Source organism: Perca flavescens, chromosome 9, assembly GCF_004354835.1.
Source record: "Perca flavescens isolate YP-PL-M2 chromosome 9, PFLA_1.0, whole genome shotgun sequence".
In the NCBI taxonomy this organism is placed as follows: domain Eukaryota; kingdom Metazoa; phylum Chordata; class Actinopteri; order Perciformes; family Percidae; genus Perca; species Perca flavescens.
This window is the reverse complement of record NC_041339.1, coordinates 19,404,799-19,423,825: the sequence shown is the minus strand read 5'-3', so window position 1 is coordinate 19,423,825 and position 19,027 is coordinate 19,404,799. Positions and strand designations below refer to the sequence as shown.

General features: G+C 42.1%; 1 protein-coding gene across 1 annotated transcript in view; it reads left to right on the top strand.

Annotated features, from left to right (window-relative positions):
- The first annotated feature begins 651 nt into the window (after positions 1-651).
- Positions 652-19,027, top strand: part of obscna (obscurin, cytoskeletal calmodulin and titin-interacting RhoGEF a) — a 46,390-nt gene continuing 28,014 nt past the window's right edge. The window contains exons 1-30 of the mRNA XM_028587719.1: positions 652-691; positions 781-1,047; positions 1,873-2,034; positions 2,186-2,290; positions 2,384-2,650; positions 2,863-3,132; positions 4,107-4,373; positions 4,528-4,791; positions 4,904-5,170; positions 5,482-5,751; positions 5,896-6,162; positions 6,357-6,623; positions 7,226-7,498; positions 8,170-8,433; positions 8,583-8,842; positions 9,324-9,564; positions 9,712-9,981; positions 11,534-11,800; positions 11,972-12,247; positions 12,524-12,790; positions 14,020-14,286; positions 14,920-15,186; positions 15,270-15,536; positions 15,982-16,248; positions 16,481-16,747; positions 16,926-17,192; positions 17,441-17,707; positions 17,884-18,162; positions 18,301-18,558; positions 18,710-18,976. Of these exons, the coding sequence (XP_028443520.1) occupies positions 652-691; positions 781-1,047; positions 1,873-2,034; positions 2,186-2,290; positions 2,384-2,650; positions 2,863-3,132; positions 4,107-4,373; positions 4,528-4,791; positions 4,904-5,170; positions 5,482-5,751; positions 5,896-6,162; positions 6,357-6,623; positions 7,226-7,498; positions 8,170-8,433; positions 8,583-8,842; positions 9,324-9,564; positions 9,712-9,981; positions 11,534-11,800; positions 11,972-12,247; positions 12,524-12,790; positions 14,020-14,286; positions 14,920-15,186; positions 15,270-15,536; positions 15,982-16,248; positions 16,481-16,747; positions 16,926-17,192; positions 17,441-17,707; positions 17,884-18,162; positions 18,301-18,558; positions 18,710-18,976 (7,504 nt within the window). The remainder of the gene's footprint in view (positions 692-780; positions 1,048-1,872; positions 2,035-2,185; positions 2,291-2,383; positions 2,651-2,862; positions 3,133-4,106; positions 4,374-4,527; positions 4,792-4,903; positions 5,171-5,481; positions 5,752-5,895; positions 6,163-6,356; positions 6,624-7,225; positions 7,499-8,169; positions 8,434-8,582; positions 8,843-9,323; positions 9,565-9,711; positions 9,982-11,533; positions 11,801-11,971; positions 12,248-12,523; positions 12,791-14,019; positions 14,287-14,919; positions 15,187-15,269; positions 15,537-15,981; positions 16,249-16,480; positions 16,748-16,925; positions 17,193-17,440; positions 17,708-17,883; positions 18,163-18,300; positions 18,559-18,709; positions 18,977-19,027) is intronic.

Below are 19,027 nucleotides of genomic sequence, written 5' to 3'. Positions count from 1 at the left end.
ATTCAGTGAAATTGTGTGATGCATTACTGTAATGTGAATTTTAGCTGGTAGGTAATGAGAAAGAATGACCCTCCTCTTAGAGTACTTTGAAAACCTCATAATGATAGTGGGAGGAACCAACCTCCAAAAGTGTGTCACGATCTCACATATATCAATCAGTTTAGTGATTGGCAGTTCTTATTTGGCCTCTCGTTTGTTTTTTAAAGCTTTCCCTTCTTCTCAGTTCAGTGCATGCAGCCTGATGGAGGTGGCATCACAGCTGAGGTTATATTGGTAGTGCTGAGCTCAGCCAAGTGAGGTGACAGAGATTACTCTGCTCTTCAGTACTGAGGAGGAATGGCATGCTATTGCAGGGATCAACCATTTCAGAGTGATGCCATGTGTATCCATTTTGACATGCCAATGTTGCCGTTTTGGAAGTGATGGTTTTATATCATTATTGGCCTGAGAAGAATTTGTTTGGCATGTAAAATGGAGTTTTGTCTAAAACAACATGATGATGTGTTTACGGCTGAACCGATTATTCGTTTTCTTCTAAGCCATTACCTGATATATCTTTTCATCATATAATAGTTGTAGTCCTTCTGTGATAACTGTGGCAACAAGCAAACACAATTCCCCAATCACACTGAGAGAAGAGCAGGAGGGGGCATGGGAGACAATATACCTGGAGGAATTGTAGCTGCTGCAAGTAAGTTCTCTTTCACACACAAAGTGGTCATTTTCAGTGTAGTAGCAAATGAGCATTTGAGTCTCTAATGCTGCGTGTTTGTGTGCCAGAGAACCGTCTGCAGGTGGTGAAGGGGTTGGAAGATGTGGAGGTGTCTGAGTGTGAGAGCTGCTCCTTTGAAGTGAAACTCAATCTGGCCTATATCGAGGGTGTGTGGACCAGAGATGGGATGCAGCTTAAGTCAAAGCCCAACTGGCGCATCAGCACACATGGGAAGAAGCACTCCCTCGTACTGAACAGGGTGGCTTTGGGAGATGCAGGCCTGTTCTCTTTTCAGGCCAACGGCATTCAGACCTCATGCAGACTCAGTGTCACAGGTAAGGTGGCTAAATAGACCTGACTAAGGCCTAAATGTAATTAAAATATGACCGCACTCTTGTGTTACTACATCACGTAATAGGTTAATGTATACAATTACGAATGAGTAAATAAGTCATAATAAGAGGTCATATGTAAGAAAAACAGAGAGGACCATGTACATTGTGGAATCTTAGTTTATCCAATCGGGAAAAAATAATGCCTAAATGTTTTTAGCCATGTTAGTTACAGGGCTCTAGGGATGGTTATGTTGGTCAGTAAGTCAGCACATGACCACTCAGGACTGAAATATCTCAATTACTGTAGGATGGATTGCCATAAAATCTTTTACAGACATTCATGGTGCATCAAGGATGAAACCTTGTGACGTGTTTGATCCCCTGACTTTTCCTTAGCACCACTAGCATGTTGACATTTTTTTGGGTTGTATTGACATATCTCAACAACTATTGTATTAATGGTTTTGTATTCTTATACAAACATTCATGGTCCCCAGAGAATGAATTGTAATAACTTGGATCCCCTAAACTTTTACTAAGCACCATCATCAGATCAAAATTTCAATTTGTCCAATACATTGGTTTATACACCTGCAAAACTAATGTCATTCCCATCATGTGTTTGATGTTAATTAACAAACAAATGTGAACATGCTGCTACGTTAAACCAAGATGGTGAACATGGTAAACATTATTCCTGCTAAACATCAACATATTAGCCTTATTAATTATTATTATTATAATTATTGCTATAAGAGCGATCTGACAAGCAGATTCATCAAGTTCTGTTGGTTTTATAGTAATGGTTTGGTTATCTTCGGCCAGCTAGGGACATCCACATAGTTAAGGAGCTCGAAAATGTTGACACGATGGAGCGTCAACCTGTGAATTTCCTGTGTGAGGTCAACCAGGTGGATTTGGATGGTCGGTGGTACAGAGATGACTGCCGAATTCGACCTGGGGACAACATCAAGATCAGATACCAGGGTGAGAGACCAACTACATGGTTTCCAAGCTAAGAAGCTGTGTTTGAGTTGTCATAGTGATTGCACCAGGCAGTTCTTAGGTGTAAAGAAAATATAAAACCTGGTTAAATACATAAAAAAGGATAAAACATTTTCCTTTGATCTGATTGCAGGTAAAACTCACACCCTGTTCTTCAAGTCAGTCAGGCCAGAGCATGCTGGAGAGATCAGATTCACTGCAGAGCGTGTCTCTTCGTATGCAACTCTCACAGTGAAAGGTGAGTCACCACACTGTTTATGTCATGATTTAACATGGATTTATGGAGGGATTGTTCGCTTAAGGTTTACCAGCCTGTTCCTCCCTTCTTCAGAGCTCCCAGTCCAAATAGTGCGTCCTCTGAGGGTCAAGATAGCCATGTATCGCCACCGGGGTCTGCTGGAGTGCCAGGTGTCACGGCCTAATGCTCAGGTCCGGTGGTACAAGAACAGGAAGGAGCTCCTGCCCAGTAAAAAATACCAACTGATCAGCCAAGATGTCTACAGGCAGCTGACCATCGACAACGTCTGCTCTTCAGATGAGGACACCTACACCTGTGATGCAGGAGATGACAACACCTCTTGTCAGCTTCTCGTGGAGGGTAAGCTGCCTGCTGTCACAGCAATCAAATCAAATAAGGTTTATGGCCTACTAACAGTACATGTATGCATTCTTGTACCCAAAAACATGTGTAATGCCCATGTGCTCATGCATTTCTCATGTGTAAATTATACAATCAAGAGTGATTTTTGTAATGTTATAAGTCTGGAGTTGTATTAGTAGTGGTAATGTGTATTATGGCTGTACATGCAGAACAGGCTATCAGAATAGTGAGGGGGATGAGCTCAGTGGAGGTGATGGAGCCAGAGCCAGCGCTGTTCCAAGTGGAGACCAGCCTGAAATCAGGGAGGCCTCCCCGGTGGACCCTGAACGGTGAGGTGCTGGAGCCTAGCGCAGCAGTGAACATCGACAGGAAAGGCACCCTCCACAGCCTCTGTCTCACCTCCACAGAAAGCTCCATGTCGGGCCCTGTTCTCTTTGTAGCTGGCAAGAGTCGTTCCACTGCTCAGCTTACTGTCAAAGGTGAGTTGGCTGAACCTGGTCTGAGCATGGAAGAGAGACCGTGAATAAAGCACTTTGAATTTGTCAATGAGATCTGCATTCCTTTTGGATGAAATGATTAGAGCAAAAATAAATTATAGAGCAAGCTAGCTAGGCTAGCCAGGTAACATTATCTTAAAGGTCCCATGGCATGAAAATTTCACTTTATGACTTTTTAACATTAATATGCATTCCCCCAGCCTGCCTATGGTCCTCCAGTGGCTAGAAATGGTGATATGTGTAAACCGAGCCTTGGGTATCCTGCTCTGCCTTTGAGAAAATGAAAGCTCAGATGGGCCGATCTGGAATCTTCTCCTTATGAGGTCATAAGGAGCAAGGTTACCTCCCCTTTCTCTGCTTTGCCCGCCCAGAGAATTTGGCCCACCCATGAGAGAGAGACATCATGGCTTTCAAACGAGCAAAGTGGCAGTTGGTCAAGGCCACACCCCCACCCTCTCCACCATGCCCCCTCTCTCCTCCTCAATAGCTACAGACACAGAAATGGCCCATACTAAGGAAAGCTCATTGTGGGACTGGCTCTAGTGGCTGTAATTCTGCACCAAGGCTGAATTTTGGGAAAGAGACTTCAGATACAGTATTAGGGGACCACTAAGGTCTATATAAAAGCATCCAAAGAGCACCATGTCATGGGACCTTTAATAACGTTACCCAGTGAGGCTAATTTGCGAACGGATTATTACTGAAATAAGTCATACCAGTTTGGTCTATATCGATGACGTTCCACTTCCGGGATTGTTCAAGTCCCTATTTTTAGTCCAGATGTCTCACACCTTCTGCTTTCTTTGTGTTGGCATTCTAAACTCTGTTGATTTAGGAGGACTATGGTTAACCGCTCCTCAGATCTCTGCAGGGTGAATCCAGACAGCTAGTTAGACTATCTACTATATGTTTTGCAGGAGTGTCTCATTAAGCAGCTTTACATCTCTCCCTTCTAGAGCGACCTCTCCAGGTTGCCCGCCACTTGGACGATGCAGAGGCGAAGGAGAACAGCTCTGTGACTCTGAGCTGTGCGTTTTCCCCGTCTCCCAGGGTGGTGCGGTGGTTTAAAGGTCGTACGGCTCTGAAGACCTCGAACAAGTACAGCATGAAAAGGGAAGGGAAGCGAGCACAGCTGACCATTCATGGCTTGACAGGGATGGATGCAGGACAGTACCGCTGCATGGCTGGGGGCTCCCAGAGCACAGCTCATGTTAAGGTTGAGGGTAGGTTAAACATGGTTTTGGGAAGAAATTGAGGTGTGAGATAAAGTAATAACACTTTCTGTACTGGAGAATGTTTTTTTGTTTTATATTACTTTACCTCTGTATGTTAGTTCAGTCGATGATTTAGTGTCATTTATTTCCCCTTTTATTGAAGTGCGAACACTGAAGTTGGTCAAACACTTGGAGCCAGTGGAAATGGAGGAGGAGGGCATGGCAACATTCTCCTGTGAGCTCAACTATGTGGTCGCCAACGTGGAGTGGCTCCTTAACAATGTCCGCCTCTATTGCAACGCCATCAATAGGATCCAGCACATGGGCACTATGCACAGCCTCACAATAAAGACGCTGCGACCACAGGAGAGCAGGGTCACATTCAAAGCCGGCCTTCTCTCTGAGACAACCACCTTAAAGGTCAAAGGTCAGCTTGGGGAATAACTGAAGTGTATGATTAGTTTTTCCTGATGCTTGCATTTCTGTTTGTTCATTTATGAGAAACATGCACACTTTATGTATGCTGATCTTGGCTCCAGAGCGCCCAGCAGTGTTCCTGAGGTCTCTGGAGGATGCAGTAGGAGAAGAACAAGGGGAAGTCTGCCTGCAGTGTGACATTTCCAAAGAGACAGTGACCCCTGTTTGGAGGAAGGATGGTATGTTCCTTACCGCTGATGATAAACATGAGCTACTTCAGTTTGGGAAGTCCATGGCATTGATCATCCATTCCCTGAGCAAGGATGATGCTGGACTGTACACCTGTGACCTGGGCACCAGCCAGACCAAGGCCAAAGTTACTGTACATGGTGAGTAGTAGGAAAAATGTTGTTGGTTATTTGGAAAGTCTTGAAAATCAAGTGTTCACATTAAGTTGTCTGCCTTTTCACAACAGTGCCACCAAATTATTGATAGAATGATGAAAGCAACTTTCAGAGGGTCAGTTTTGAATTGTGAACCTCAAGTAACATTTTTTTTAAAACTGACAAGAAGGTACTCAGTTATTCTGTCATAAAAGTTGTTAAATGACTTTCTGTGGTGTTGCAGTAAATGTCTCTCTCACTGTAATGGTACTCTTTAAATATATATAATACTGATTTGTTACTATATCTGTCTACAGACTTACATATCACTATTGTTCAACGTATGAAAACAACAACTGTCCTGGAAGGCGAAAGCTGCACTTTTGATTGTCACCTCTCTCATGATCTCGATGATGAGCCTTCCTGGATCATCAATGGCCAGGTGTTGGTCCCCAATAGCCGCATCCAGGTTATCAACAATGGCCGTAACTATAGGATGACCATTAAAGATGCTATACTGACTGACGCTGGAGACGTGGTCTTTACAATTAAGGACTTGAGCTGTAGGACCATGCTCTTTGTTAAAGGTGAATACCTTGCTTTCTCGGTAAACAAGATAAGCACTGTTTTATCCGTGTTTGTGGGGATATCTGTCTCTGTGTTTTATTTTGAAATATGCCATTTGGTAGATGCATTTAAGCAACCAAGCTCTCCCCTCTCCTCTCCTTTAGAGAAGCCAGTGCACATCTTCAGGGAGCTGTTGAATGTCAAGGCGGTACCTGGTGAGGACGCAGAGCTGAGCTGTGAGATCACCAAACCAGAAGTCACTATCCGTTGGCTGAAAAATGGCCATTTGATCAGGCAGAGCCCAAAGTATGAAATGAGTGTGGAGAAGAACTCGGCGCGATTGGTGATCAAGAATACCACCATCAGAGACTCTGGAGAGTACTGCTGTGAGGCCGAAGGCATTGCCTCGCGTGCCAAGCTGGAGATCAGAGGTAGGTGAGGGCTTACGAAATAATCTTTTCAAATATGTTAGATGATGACTAATACAATGTAGTGTTCATGCTGTAGTGTAGTGCAAATCAATGCTGCTGTCCAGTGTTTTGTGCTATTTTGCAATGCGGGTCGGCGACTAGAGTAGAAAGTGTATAGCTTGACTCAATTTCCTAAACTTTATTTTTCCTTTCAGAACTTCAGCACACATTTGCGAGGGAGTTAAGGGACACACAAGCAGAGGAAAAGGGTAAAGTGACTCTGGAGTGTGAGACCAGGCGGCCAGCCAAGCGGGTGACCTGGTTGAAGGGCATGGTGGAGCTGAGGTCTGGTAGGAAGTATGTCATCAGGCAGAAGGGCGTGGTGTTGTCCCTAACCATCACTTCACTGGAGAAATTGGACACGGATGTATACACGTGTGATGTCAGTACCATGGAAAGCCGGGCACAGCTGACTGTGCAGGGTGAGAAGAACATAGTGAAGGGAACACTGGGGATTGCATCACTGTGGTTCAGGTCCATGGTAGTTGGTCTAAAGTTATCTGTATGTGGGCCCCATCAGGACGGATCAGTGTATTAATTGTACATTCAGTTGTAGGAGAATCTCTGGGATATTTTAGTCCCTTAAACTGAATGAGAAATTGATTTGCAAAGTAAATACTCAACAATAAAATGAAGGAATATACATGCAATAGCTGATATATGGAACCATACAGCCAGTGCATAATATGATAGAAGTTACTGCAACTCTAATTTATCATGCTACTGCTAAACGTGTTCTTTTCTTAAGTTTTTTTTTACTTGTAAATATCCAAATATACAAAAAATAATAGGCTACTCACTGAACATTAAAGTCTTGATTTCAAGGGCCTCAATCATTTAATTGAGAGATGATTTATACTAACAGAATTAGATACTGTATGTAAGAGAAATAGTATATCCCCACTGTGGCTATAAATGCTAGGCTAAAGTCCTTTGCCAAAATGATGTTGTTTAAAGCTAGTACCCACTGTATATGATGTTTATGGGCTTTATGACTTTTCCATCTCTTCCATGATTCTCTCAGGTCAGAAGGTGTTGATCCTTGATGAATTAGAAGATGTTGAGTGTCTAGAGGGCGACACAGTCACATTCAGGTGTCGAATTTGTCCCAGTGACTACATCGGGGTCAAGTGGTATCTGGACGAGACTCTGCTGTACACCAATGAGCTCAATGAGATCCAGATGTTGCCCGGAGGCTTCCACACCCTCACATTTAGACAGCTTGCCCGCAAAGACACTGGCACTATCTCGTTTTCAGCAGGGGACAAAAGATCGTACGCCTCAATGTTGGTTAGAGGTGAGGCTTTAATCTTAATGTGTATTTTCATAATAATAATGATAATAATAACTTTTATTTACATAGCGCCTTTCATGAAACCCAGAGGCACTTTACAGAATTACAGTGGCTATTCTAAGGGAGGTTGTAGGCCGTGGTGAACAAGTGGTGTTTCAGAAGATTTTTTTTTTTGAAACATCCAGGGATGCAGCATTTTGAATATTTGCAGGGTGTTCCAGAGGGATGGGGCTGCAACACTAAAGGCTCTGTCTCCAAAGGTACAGAGTCTGGTGTGGGGAAAGGAGAGCAGGCCAGCATCTGAGTTCCGCAGGTTTTGGGGTGGGGAGTATGGATGGAGGAGGTCGGTGAGGTACAGTGGGGCAAGGTAATGGAGGGATTTGTATTTGATGCAGGACTTAATTGGGAGCCAGTGAAGGTGGATGAGGGTTGGGGTGATGTGCTGCCACGTCTTGGTGTGGGTGAGGACCCTGGTGGCAGAGTTTTGGACATACTGGAGCCTGTCTAGGGTTTGGCTGGGGAACCCAGACAGAACTCCATTGCAGTAGTGCAAACGGGAGGTAATGAAAGCATGTATGAGGGTTTCTGCCACGGAGTCAAAGAGTGATGGCCGTAGTCGTATTCTGTTTTCATGTCACATTTTCTAATTTGGCTTTATTTCTTTATGTTACCAGAGAGACGTCCCACCATCATTAAAGCACTTGAAGACTGTGAGGCTATTGAAGGAGGTGGTTTGGTTTTGTCTTGTGTGGCCTCCAAGCCATGTCACATCCTGTGGTACAAAGATGGCTGCCTGATGTGGAACTCTTCAAGGTATTTTGCCAGTCGTTCCGGCTGTGAAGCCCGGCTGACGATTCGGGAGGTCTGCAACAACGATGCCGGAGTGTACGAGTGCAGTGCTGGATCTGTTACAACGAGGGCCGTTGTAACTGTCAAAGGTTATTACAGGACTGTTATTGCTTACTTTTAGCCAATATTAAATGCCAGAGGGATGTGACTGATTATATAGTATTATACAGGAAACATTTGTTAAAAGTCTTTAAGTATTCGTATCCATTTGTTTTTCCTATTTATTGTCTTTTTTTAGCCATTCCAGCAGAGTTTACCCAGTCTCTAAAGACTGTGGAGGCCAAAGAGGGGGAGACCGTGACCCTGACCTGTGAATACTCTCTGCCTGGCGTCCAGTTCCACTGGAGGAGAGGTTTTGAGAGTATCAGGCCTGGAGATAAGTACCTGATGAAACAGAGGAACACCATTAATTCCCTGACCATCAAAGCCCTGAAGCCTGAGGACTCAGGAGAATATACCTGTCAGTGCAGAGATCACCACACTACAGCAAGCCTCAAAGTACATGGTGTGTTATCAACTTTTTCTTACCTTCTTGTGCATTTTACCAAAAATATACAGTTTCATCACAACACACTTTTACAGGTGTATATCTGAAAGTCAATTCAACATTTTCTCACAGATTTGCTGTTGTGCTCTGCAGTAATATTTATGCTACTCAGTCTACCTCTCCTATGGCCTGAGGTAGTTGGCCACTTGTCATGAACAGCAGAAAATGGAGTCAGTTCACAAGACCATTTATACCTATCACTGCACATACATTTTTCAACTAGTTTGATTGTTAAATAGCTCCATTACACAGAGAGATGTGGCACTCTGTTATGGTTGGTTAAGATGCTTTATTGAGTGTTGTGGTTTAACATGTTTTTGCTGACTGACTGGAATACTTTGCACAGTTTCACCATTTTCATCTTCCTTCTAACTGTATTTAAAAAAAGTCACCTCTTGCTTTCCAGCTGTTCCCATTACATTTATACAACAGTTAAAGGACATGCAAGCAGAGGAGGGAACTAATGTCCTATTGCGCTGTGAGCTGTCTAAACCTGGAATTCCAGTAGAATGGAGGAAGGGATATGATCTGTTGAAGAATGGAGTGAAATACCAAATAAGGAAAAGGGAGACCAGCCTGGAACTTCTGATCTGGAAGCCTGTTCCTGAGGACAGTGGGGTCTACAGCTGTGTGTGTGCTGATCAGATGACATCTGCCACTGTCAAAATCACTGGTAGGACATCATTTACAAATAGGCTAATGGGTTTTAGAGATTATGTGGGTTTAGCTTAAAATCATTTCTACAAATAATGTTGATATTATCAATATTTCATCATCAATGAATATTTATCATAATCTATGGTCACCCATGACTCCACAGCTCTCCCAGTCACTTTCAAGCAGAAGCTGAGGAATGTGCTGGTTGAGGAGGGCAACACTGCGGCTTTACGCTGTGAGCTGTCAAAGTCTGGTCACACTGTGGAGTGGAGGAAGAGGGGGGATGAACTCATCCGGAGTGGAGAGAAATATCATATGCGGCAGAGAGACATGCTGATTGAACTAAGGATCTTTGATGTTACACCTGAGGACAGCGACATCTACACATGCATCTGTGGGAACATAGAAACCACTGCAACTCTGACTGTTAATGGTAGGTGTTTGTTATTGACAGTTTCATTGTGTTCTATTTTTTTCATATTGAAGCAGAAAGTGATATTAATATCAGATATGTAATGTTCCCTGTACGGTAACAGGTAGGTTACTGTCAAAAAGTACGTGACATTAAACATAGCAAAACAGACTTAAAAGAGCAATACAAAACGGATTTGAATTAGACAACTTGTCTATACAATATGTACACGAGCCTCGCCGACTGTGCATGGAAGCTTCTTTTGTCACAATAAAAAAAAAAAATTTATGAATTATAAATAAGGTTTTGAACAACTGAATACAGGCTGTAAATGTCGAAAGGCCACAAATAGAAAGGAGAATAGTTAAAGTAAGGCTGGGCAATATATCAATATTATATTGATATCGTGATATGAAACTAGATATTGTCTTAGATTTTGTATACCGTAATAATGTAAATGGCTTAAGTGTAGTTTTTTTCCTGGTTTAAAAGGCTGCATTACAGTAAAGTGATGTCATTTTCTGTCGTACCAGACTGTTCTAGCTGTTCTATTATTTGCCTTTACCCACTTAGTCATTATATCCACATTATTGATGATTTATCTAAAATCTAATTGTGAAGATATTTTGTTAAAGCACCAATTGTCAACCCTTTCACACATAACGCAATATCGACATCGAGGTATTTGGTATTCGATATCACGATATCTGATTTTCTCCATATTGCCCAGTTAAAGTGTAAAAATACCCTGGTTTTGATGTAGAATCATGCAGCCATTACAGAACTGAAAATATGACCGTTGCTATTGTAACTCTCCATCATTTAGCAAGATACTAAACTGTGCAACAGTGCAAAGCTCAGTCATTTAAAAGCAAAACAGCACATTGCACAATAATACATAAATAATTGAATACTATAAGTGTATTTTTTGGCAAAATGGAAGTTATCACTGTATTGACACTGTATGATTCCAAAGTTTCCAGTAAATTCCCAGAAAGATTCGGAGGATTCCTGGAAAAAAAGTGGGGGGAAAATTAGGAATATATACTTTGACAACAAACAATGAAGATATTTACTCTAACACCTGGTCACATTTGCACTTTGCTGCTTCCTGCAAAGCCATGCTGAATTTATTTATCCTTTTTTTATGCAATATATTTAATTTGATGTGCATGTTTTTACTGTGTGCACTGTACATCTGTGCCACAAAAGCAGAATTCCTACGGCCTTATGATTCTGAAAACCTCACCTGGGTTAGCTAACCCAATTCAGGAAATTGTGACTGTCACCCTTTTTAACAGCCCTTCTCAGCTGCAATTCATTTTGACGCTCACAACAGCTAAAAGTAGTAAGTTATTGCAATGAACTGGAATTTGCGAAGTGTTTTTGGCATATCATGGTGTACACAGTGTACGCAGCAATATTATAATTATGCAACAAGTTACCTTATGGTACCTTATGTTTTCTAATTGTTTATCCAGTTTTCTAGCATAGCTACATGTACTTGCTGTTAATTAAATTCTTGTGATTATTCATTTCTTTCTCATGACCTAACTTTATCTTTGCCTGTAAGCTCTTCCCATCAACTTTAAGCAAAAACTGAAGAACCTCCAAGTAGAGGAAGGACACAACATCACACTATATTGTGAGATCTCTAAAGCGGGTGTCCCAGTAGAGTGGAGGCTTGGAGGAGATCTGCTGGAGAACGGAGAGAAGTACCAGATTAAGCAGAGGGACTCGGCCCTGGAGTTGATCATCAGAGATGCTGAACCAGAGGACAGTGGGATCTACACCTGTGTTTGTAGAGAGCAGAGAACAAAGGCCACTGTTAAAGTTATCGGTATGTTCAATGTGTGAGATGAGTGTAATGAAGCACACTCTGTAGTTTCTTTGTTTATTGTCCATTGACCCTTTTTTAAAGTTTATTGAGCTACCTGTTAAGTGCTTCTTTAATGATCTTGCCTGTTTTCTGATTCACATGTATAAACAGTGTCTGTGTTTGGTTCAACAGCTGTTCCCGCCACATTTAAAGTAAGTCTGAAGAGCCAGGAGGCCGAAGAATATAGCAGTGTGACATTACGCTGTGAGCTTTCAAAGAAGGGAGTCGCGGTGCAGTGGCAGAGAGAGACTCAGGTGCTGTCCGAGGAGATATATCGAGGAAAGTATCAGATGAAGCTGGAAGGAAAGATAGCTCAGATGACTATTCTCAACGTCCAACCAGAAGATGCAGGGAAGTACAGCTGCATCACAGGAGATGAGAAAACCACAGCTGAAGTCAAAGTGAAACGTAAGTTTAAAGCGTGCAAAGAACAATTATTTAACAATATATTTAATTTCTCTTGCCCATATTACTGAAGTTGTGCACCTATGGCTTAGTGATACATAACTACAGATCCATTAGATTTCAAATGTCTACGTACATTTCATGTGGTGCAAAATCCCAAATCCCATACCTGTATTGCAACAAAATAAAAATCGAGGAGCCCGTTTGATTAAGACAAAATGGCAGGTAGCGAATGAATGCAATCAATAAATACAGGGTTTTCTAATATACCCCCAACAGCACTTCCTGTGACATTTAAACGAACGATCCAGCACCTGGTGGTGAAGGAAGGGGACAGTGGAGTGTTCTGCTGTGAGCTCTCCAAACCTGGAGCTCCAGTGGAGTGGAGGAAAGGCAGGGCAATCCTGAAGCCTGGAGAAAAATACGAGATGAAGCAGGAGGGACCTTTCACTAAACTGGTTGTCAACAACGTAGAGGAGAACGATGCTGGCAAATATATCTGCAAGACTAAAGACAGCCAATCGACTGCTGAGCTCACTGTCCAAGGTAATAGAAATTCAAATCTCCCCCACATGTTGGATTCATTATTTTGTGAAGCACTTCACAAAAGCAATTCTTCCTTTTTTTTTTATTGTCCCCAATATATTTAACAGAATCACCTGAGCGCAGACGCCAAAGAGGTCAGCTTTAATGTAGTACAATACAAAACAAAATAGACTTAATGGGTATGAGCACTGTGTGAGCTCCACTATGTAGCTTCACTGAACTCAATGTAGAAATTATTGTTTCATATCTTGTCCTGCTTATGGCTTAATGTCACAGTACTCTGTGTGTACTGTACATTACTTCTCATAAGCTGGGTGAAAAGATAGAGTAGATATATGGGATGTAGAATAGTTTGCAATTAGATACATCCCATACAATTCTGTAACTTAACTAGTATTAGTATTAGCTTTAAGTGTTTTTCATGTAAGTGATATTACATGTATGTTTAATATGTAATATCGATCATATAATAATTTTACTGTTCAGTTTTAACGGAATACTTAGTTTAGTTGAAAAAAAATATTTTGAGCATGACAAATTGTTTTGTGAGTATGCTGTGTCGCTTACATCACTGCTGCAATGTAACTTCCATGTAATATTTATTATTTATTATAATTGTTACCATGTTTCCATTTTAGCTGTTGCATTTAATGCTCTCCATCGATCCTTATTTGGTCCTTAATTCTCTCTAAAGCTTTAAAGGCGCTGTAGGGAAGATTGTGAAGATCCAGGACTTAGCCAACAAATTTGAACATCAACACCTTCTCAGTCCCTCCCCCCTTTCCACTAAAGCCCCAAATGTTCTCCTAAGCCCCTCCCCCCAAAAGGGAGAATGAATGTGTGTGCATGAGCAGTGACTGACACGCAGTTAGACACCCCCCCCCAGCCCTGATTGGTGCATCTAAACAGGGAGTGGTGGATTTTTGCAAATCGCACTACAGGCTGTAGGTGGAGCCAGATGAGCCAGATTTTTTTTTTAATTACCTGCTTCATGTAGTTCTACTCAAACATAGGGTCTGTTCCAGCAAATATGACAGAAAGTTAGTTTTATGAGTCTTACCTACTGCACCTTTAAGCTGCTCAGGCTGCAAAAATAGTTCTCATTTTGAGAATTCATTCTAATGGGATTATTCATTTTATTAAAGTGTAGGGTAGACTTTTTTTAGACTCTTTTAGTTGAGTTTCAATTTCATATAGGATCTTCTGTAAGATTTGACCCTGATTGACAGGTTTACCACCAAGTTTTAAGATGCCCCTAGTTAACCAGGAAGTGACGGAGGGCAACAGTGTGGCGCTGCGCTGTGAGCTCAACAAACCTGCCCCTTCAGTGGAGTGGAGGAAAGGAGGAGAGCTGCTGAAAAACGGAGACAAGTACCAGATGAGGAAGAAGGACCTGCAGGTGGAGATGAAGATTGCCGACCTCATTCTGGAAGACACTGGAGATTATACCTGTAAATGTGGAGAACAGAGTACCCAAGCTAGGGTCATTGTGAATGGTGAGTACTGCATACACCACAATAAGTTGCATTGTTCTGCTTGAGTGCACTCAAAGAGCTCATGAATACACCATATACCAAAAGGTAAAATATAAACATGCTAAATACAACTGAATCTAAGAGTAAAACAACACAAAACTAAATGCAAATTAGAAAAAGTTGACATATTAAATGTGGAGTTATTGTTTAAGTGGATTTCACCACTTGTGTAGGAGAAATACTGTACGTTGTGTAACATTTGGTTGGTTGAAAGTTGGAATATACTGTATCAGTACAGTAGGGTGACATAATAAGGGATTAACATGTTAGCAATTATAGAACAGCTTCCAAAAATCGTGGAAACTAATGTAAAACACCAAGTTCTCTGAAAGTAGTGATCCAGACGATCCACTGGTATTGTTTTACTTTGGTGGCATCCTTGCCATTGTACTTGGCAAAACTTTGAAACAGCGTATTGTCCCCTCTTTCTTTCTGTAGAGGAGGATGTTTCTGATGTTACCTGAACGCTTGTATGGTCTATACTGTATATGGTTGCGTTAACATGACTTTATCAGACTTTATTATTAGAGAGCAGCAAAACAGACATTAACATCTTTTCAATCATTTTGATATTTCTCCTGTGGTCTGCTGCAGAGCGGCCCATCAAATTCCTTCAAGAACTGAAGAATATTCAGGTGCAGGAGGGCAATGGAGTGACGCTCTGCTGCGAGCTCTCCAAACCAGGCACTCCAGTGAAGTGGAAGAAGGGAGACAAGGTGTTGACCAACGGAGAGAAATACCAGATAAAGCAGAGCGGCTCCACCCTGGAGCTCCTCATCAGGAAAAGCCAGCCTGAGGACAGTGGCACATACAGATGTGTTTGTGAAGACCTGAAAACAACTTCCACCGTCATCATCACTGGTGAGAACTATTACACATTATGTAATACAATTGCGCTTTGGCAATTTGCACATCTAATACAGCATTTTGCGTTCACTTTTCAGCGATCCCGGTGACTTTCAAGCAAAAGTTGAAGAACCAGGAAGCTGTGGAGGAGGGCAGTGTGACACTACGCTGTGAGCTTTCTAAAGCAGGAGTTCCAGTGGAGTGGAGGAAAGATGCTCAACTTCTGAAGGAGGGAGAAAAATATCAGATGAAGCAAGAAGGCAGGATGGCTGAGATGCTGATCAGAAATTTAACTCTCACAGATTCGGGGGAGTACAGCTGTTTTGTTGGCACTGTTGTGACTTCAGCTGACATCAAAGTGAGAGGTATGTTTCACTACAGCCATTCCATGGATAGACACTCTTCAGCTGGGAATTTTGTTTCTTAACCACAGTGAGACAGACCTGGTATTTCCTAAAAAGTAAACATGGATGTATTAATAAAACATATATTAATAATAATAGTTATTATTATTATTATTATTATTATTATTTATTTATTGTGTGGAAAATTGAGAGGTGTCCCAACCGGCAGCGTCATATAGCCGCCCATCAAGAGTCACTATTACAATCAATGCTTGCTCTTGCGGGGAATTGTTGGGTCTCTGTAAATTATAGAGTGTGGTGTAGACATAGACTGTATACAAAAGGTGATACCTACTCTACCTGTAAAGTGTCCTGAGATAACTTCTGTTATGATTTGACACTATAAATAAAATTGAATTGAGAGTGAGCTGTTTGTAATTTCAGATTTGTTGTGTTTTTCCCTCAGCGATTCCTGTAACATTTAAACAAGCGCTGGAGAATTTGGAGGTGAAGGAAGGGGACAGTGGAGATTTCTGCTGTGAGCTCTCCAAACCTGGAGCTCCAGTGGAGTGGAGGAAAGGCAGAGTCATCCTCAAACCTGGATACAAATACGAGATGAAACAGGAGGGACGTCTCACTAAACTGATTATCAACAACATGGAGGAAAGTGATGCCGGGAAATACACCTGCAAGACTAAAGACACCCAATCAACTGCTGAGCTCACCGTCAAAGGTAAAGTAGAAACCCTACGCTGAAAAAATTGATCTAAGCCTTTCTTAGCTATCCTTTCCCATTTGATTTAATTGAAATTGAAAGAACTTACAAGATAAGATCAAGTAAAATGATATTTAAACCAATAAAAGATGTAAAACAAATTAAAATTAGGAGTAAGAATTTCAATCAAATAACTGCAACTAATCATTGGAACATTTTTTAAAGAAAATAGCGGTTTTTCTCCTTGCAGCTCCTCCCATCACATTCAAGACAAAGTTAAGGAACCAGCAGGTGGAAGAGGAGAACAGCGTGATGTTGAACTGCGAGCTGTCGAAGCCCGGCCTTGCTGTGGAGTGGAGGAAAGGACAAGAGCTGCTGAAGAATAATTTCAAGTACCAGATTAAAAACCGAAACAGTAGCATGGAGCTAACCATCAAAAACACACAGCTAGAGGACAGCGGACCTTACAGCTGCATCTACGGCGACATCAAGACCACAGCCAACATCACCATTACACGTAAGGGAAGAAATCCAGGCATTTTGTGTTTTTATCTTATTAATAAGATAATCCTTGTAGAGAAATGTCACGTTTTATTTGCTTTCATAAGCACAGTGGTTTGATCTTATGCCAGTTAAAGGCAGGTTAACATATAAACAAACAAAAAAAAACAATACAACATGAACTTTTTCCACAGCTATCCCCCTCACCTTTAAAATGGGTCTGAAGAACCAGGAGGCCCCTGAAGGAGGCAATGTGACCCTTCGCTGTGAGCTGTCCAGGGCTGGGGTGCCTGTGCAGTGGTGGAAGGCTGAGGACCAGCTCTATCACGGGGGAAGATATCAGATGACATTGAAGGGGAGGACAGCCGAAATGCACATCAAAAACATCCAGCCCGAGGATGTTGGCGAGTACAGCTGCGTCTTGGGGGAGCAGAAGACAACGGCTGAAGTCAACGTGAGAGGTATTTGACACACTACCATTTATTTTACATCTTACACTTAAAACTTACATTGTGTTAAGTTGCATCGTTGTTGCTGATGATTTTTTTAAATATCCATCTATTGCCAATGCAGCTCTGTGTTCTCTGGTAACATTACTATTTCACTGTATTTATGTTGCTTTGGCAAGCCATTAACAGTAGGAGAACTTATTATTTTAGGTGTACATTCAATTTTTCCAACATAATGTCTCCTTTCCTTCTGTTCCCAGCGGCAGCATCCGTGTTCTTTGAGAAGGAACTGGAGAACCAAGCGGTGATGGAGGGGAAATCTGTGCTGATGTCTTGTGAAGTTTCCAGTGCTAATGTCCCTGTCACTTGGAAGAAGGACAACAATGTGGTAGAAGGAGGGCAATACATTTTAAAGAAGAAAGGCCCCACACACACCCTGGAGATCAAGAAACTGCATATGGAGGATGCTGGAGAGTACTGCTGCATCTCCAGAGGCAAGAAGACCACTGCCAAGCTGATTGTGAGGGGTAGGTGGTTACCGATAGAAGTTTATTCCTTATTTACTGATATATTTGACTAATTCATTTACAGTACAAGAAATGCGGCATGAACAAAACCAAAAGGCTATTCTCATCTAAGTTGTAAATATTTCCCATTCCATCTCTAAAAAGCAAGCTGTATATAGCTTCCTCTTCCTCCACAGAGCGCGTGCGGATCGTTACAGAGCTGCAAGGTATAACGGTGACAGCGGGTGAAGACGCAGTGTTTGTGTGTGAGCTGAGCCATGCAGACGTGAGTGAGGGTGTCTGGTGGCTTGGCTCCAGCCCTCTGCAGAAGAACGAGATGAACCAGATGACGTGCCAGGGTCGCCAGCACCAACTGGTCCTCACTATGACAACACCTGAGGAGACGGGCATTGTGGCATTTGTGGTTGGGGAGGAGAGGACCTCAGCACGTCTGCAAGTTGTTCCTAAGGCCCAAGGTATGCAGAAACATACGGAATAGAGGGTGTAATTTAAAAAAAATATGAATACTTCAGAATTCAGTACTGTGTAAGTTCAACTAAAATGATTTCCTCAGAACCAGACGGTCTAAAGTGTCATTTGATTTCACATTCTAGTTTTATTTGAGGAAAAGCCTAAAGATGTCGTGATCATGGAAGGAGAGACAGCTACTTTGTCCTGCACAACCTCGGATTTTACCTCCCCTGTTACCTGGAGGCGCAACCACATCCCTCTCCGAAACGGTGATAAATATGAGATACTTAAAAAGGGAAAAGTCAACCTATTGCTTATCCGTGATGTGGATCCCCTGGATACTGGCACATACTGCTGTGATACAGGAGATGTGCAGAGCAGTGCTATACTTACTGTAACAGGTAAAAATGGAAGTAATTTTGCTTTTAGATAGTGGATTAATGTTTCATGTTCTGATGAAAGAAAGGTAGATACTGTAAAATGTACCTTCCTCCTAACAGCCTAAATACTACATTATTACACCAAATGTCTCTTTTTGTCCTATTTTCCCAGAGCTCCCTCCATTCTTCCAAGAAGAATTGCAGAGTGTGGAAGTTGAGGAGGGAGGTACAGCCTCTCTGTACTGTGAGCTTTCTAAACTTGGAGTGCCAATTCAATGGAAGAAAAACAGGCTGCCACTAAGAGCCAGCAGAAACTACGAGATCAGGAAGAATGGCTGCCTCCTCCAGCTCCACATCAAGGATCTCAAACTTGAGGACAGTGGAAGCTACACATGTCAAGCAGGAAGTGCAGAGACCACTGCTATTGTGACAGTGAAAGGTGGGTGTGCATGTCACGGTGAACAATTACTAAATACACAACATTTAATGT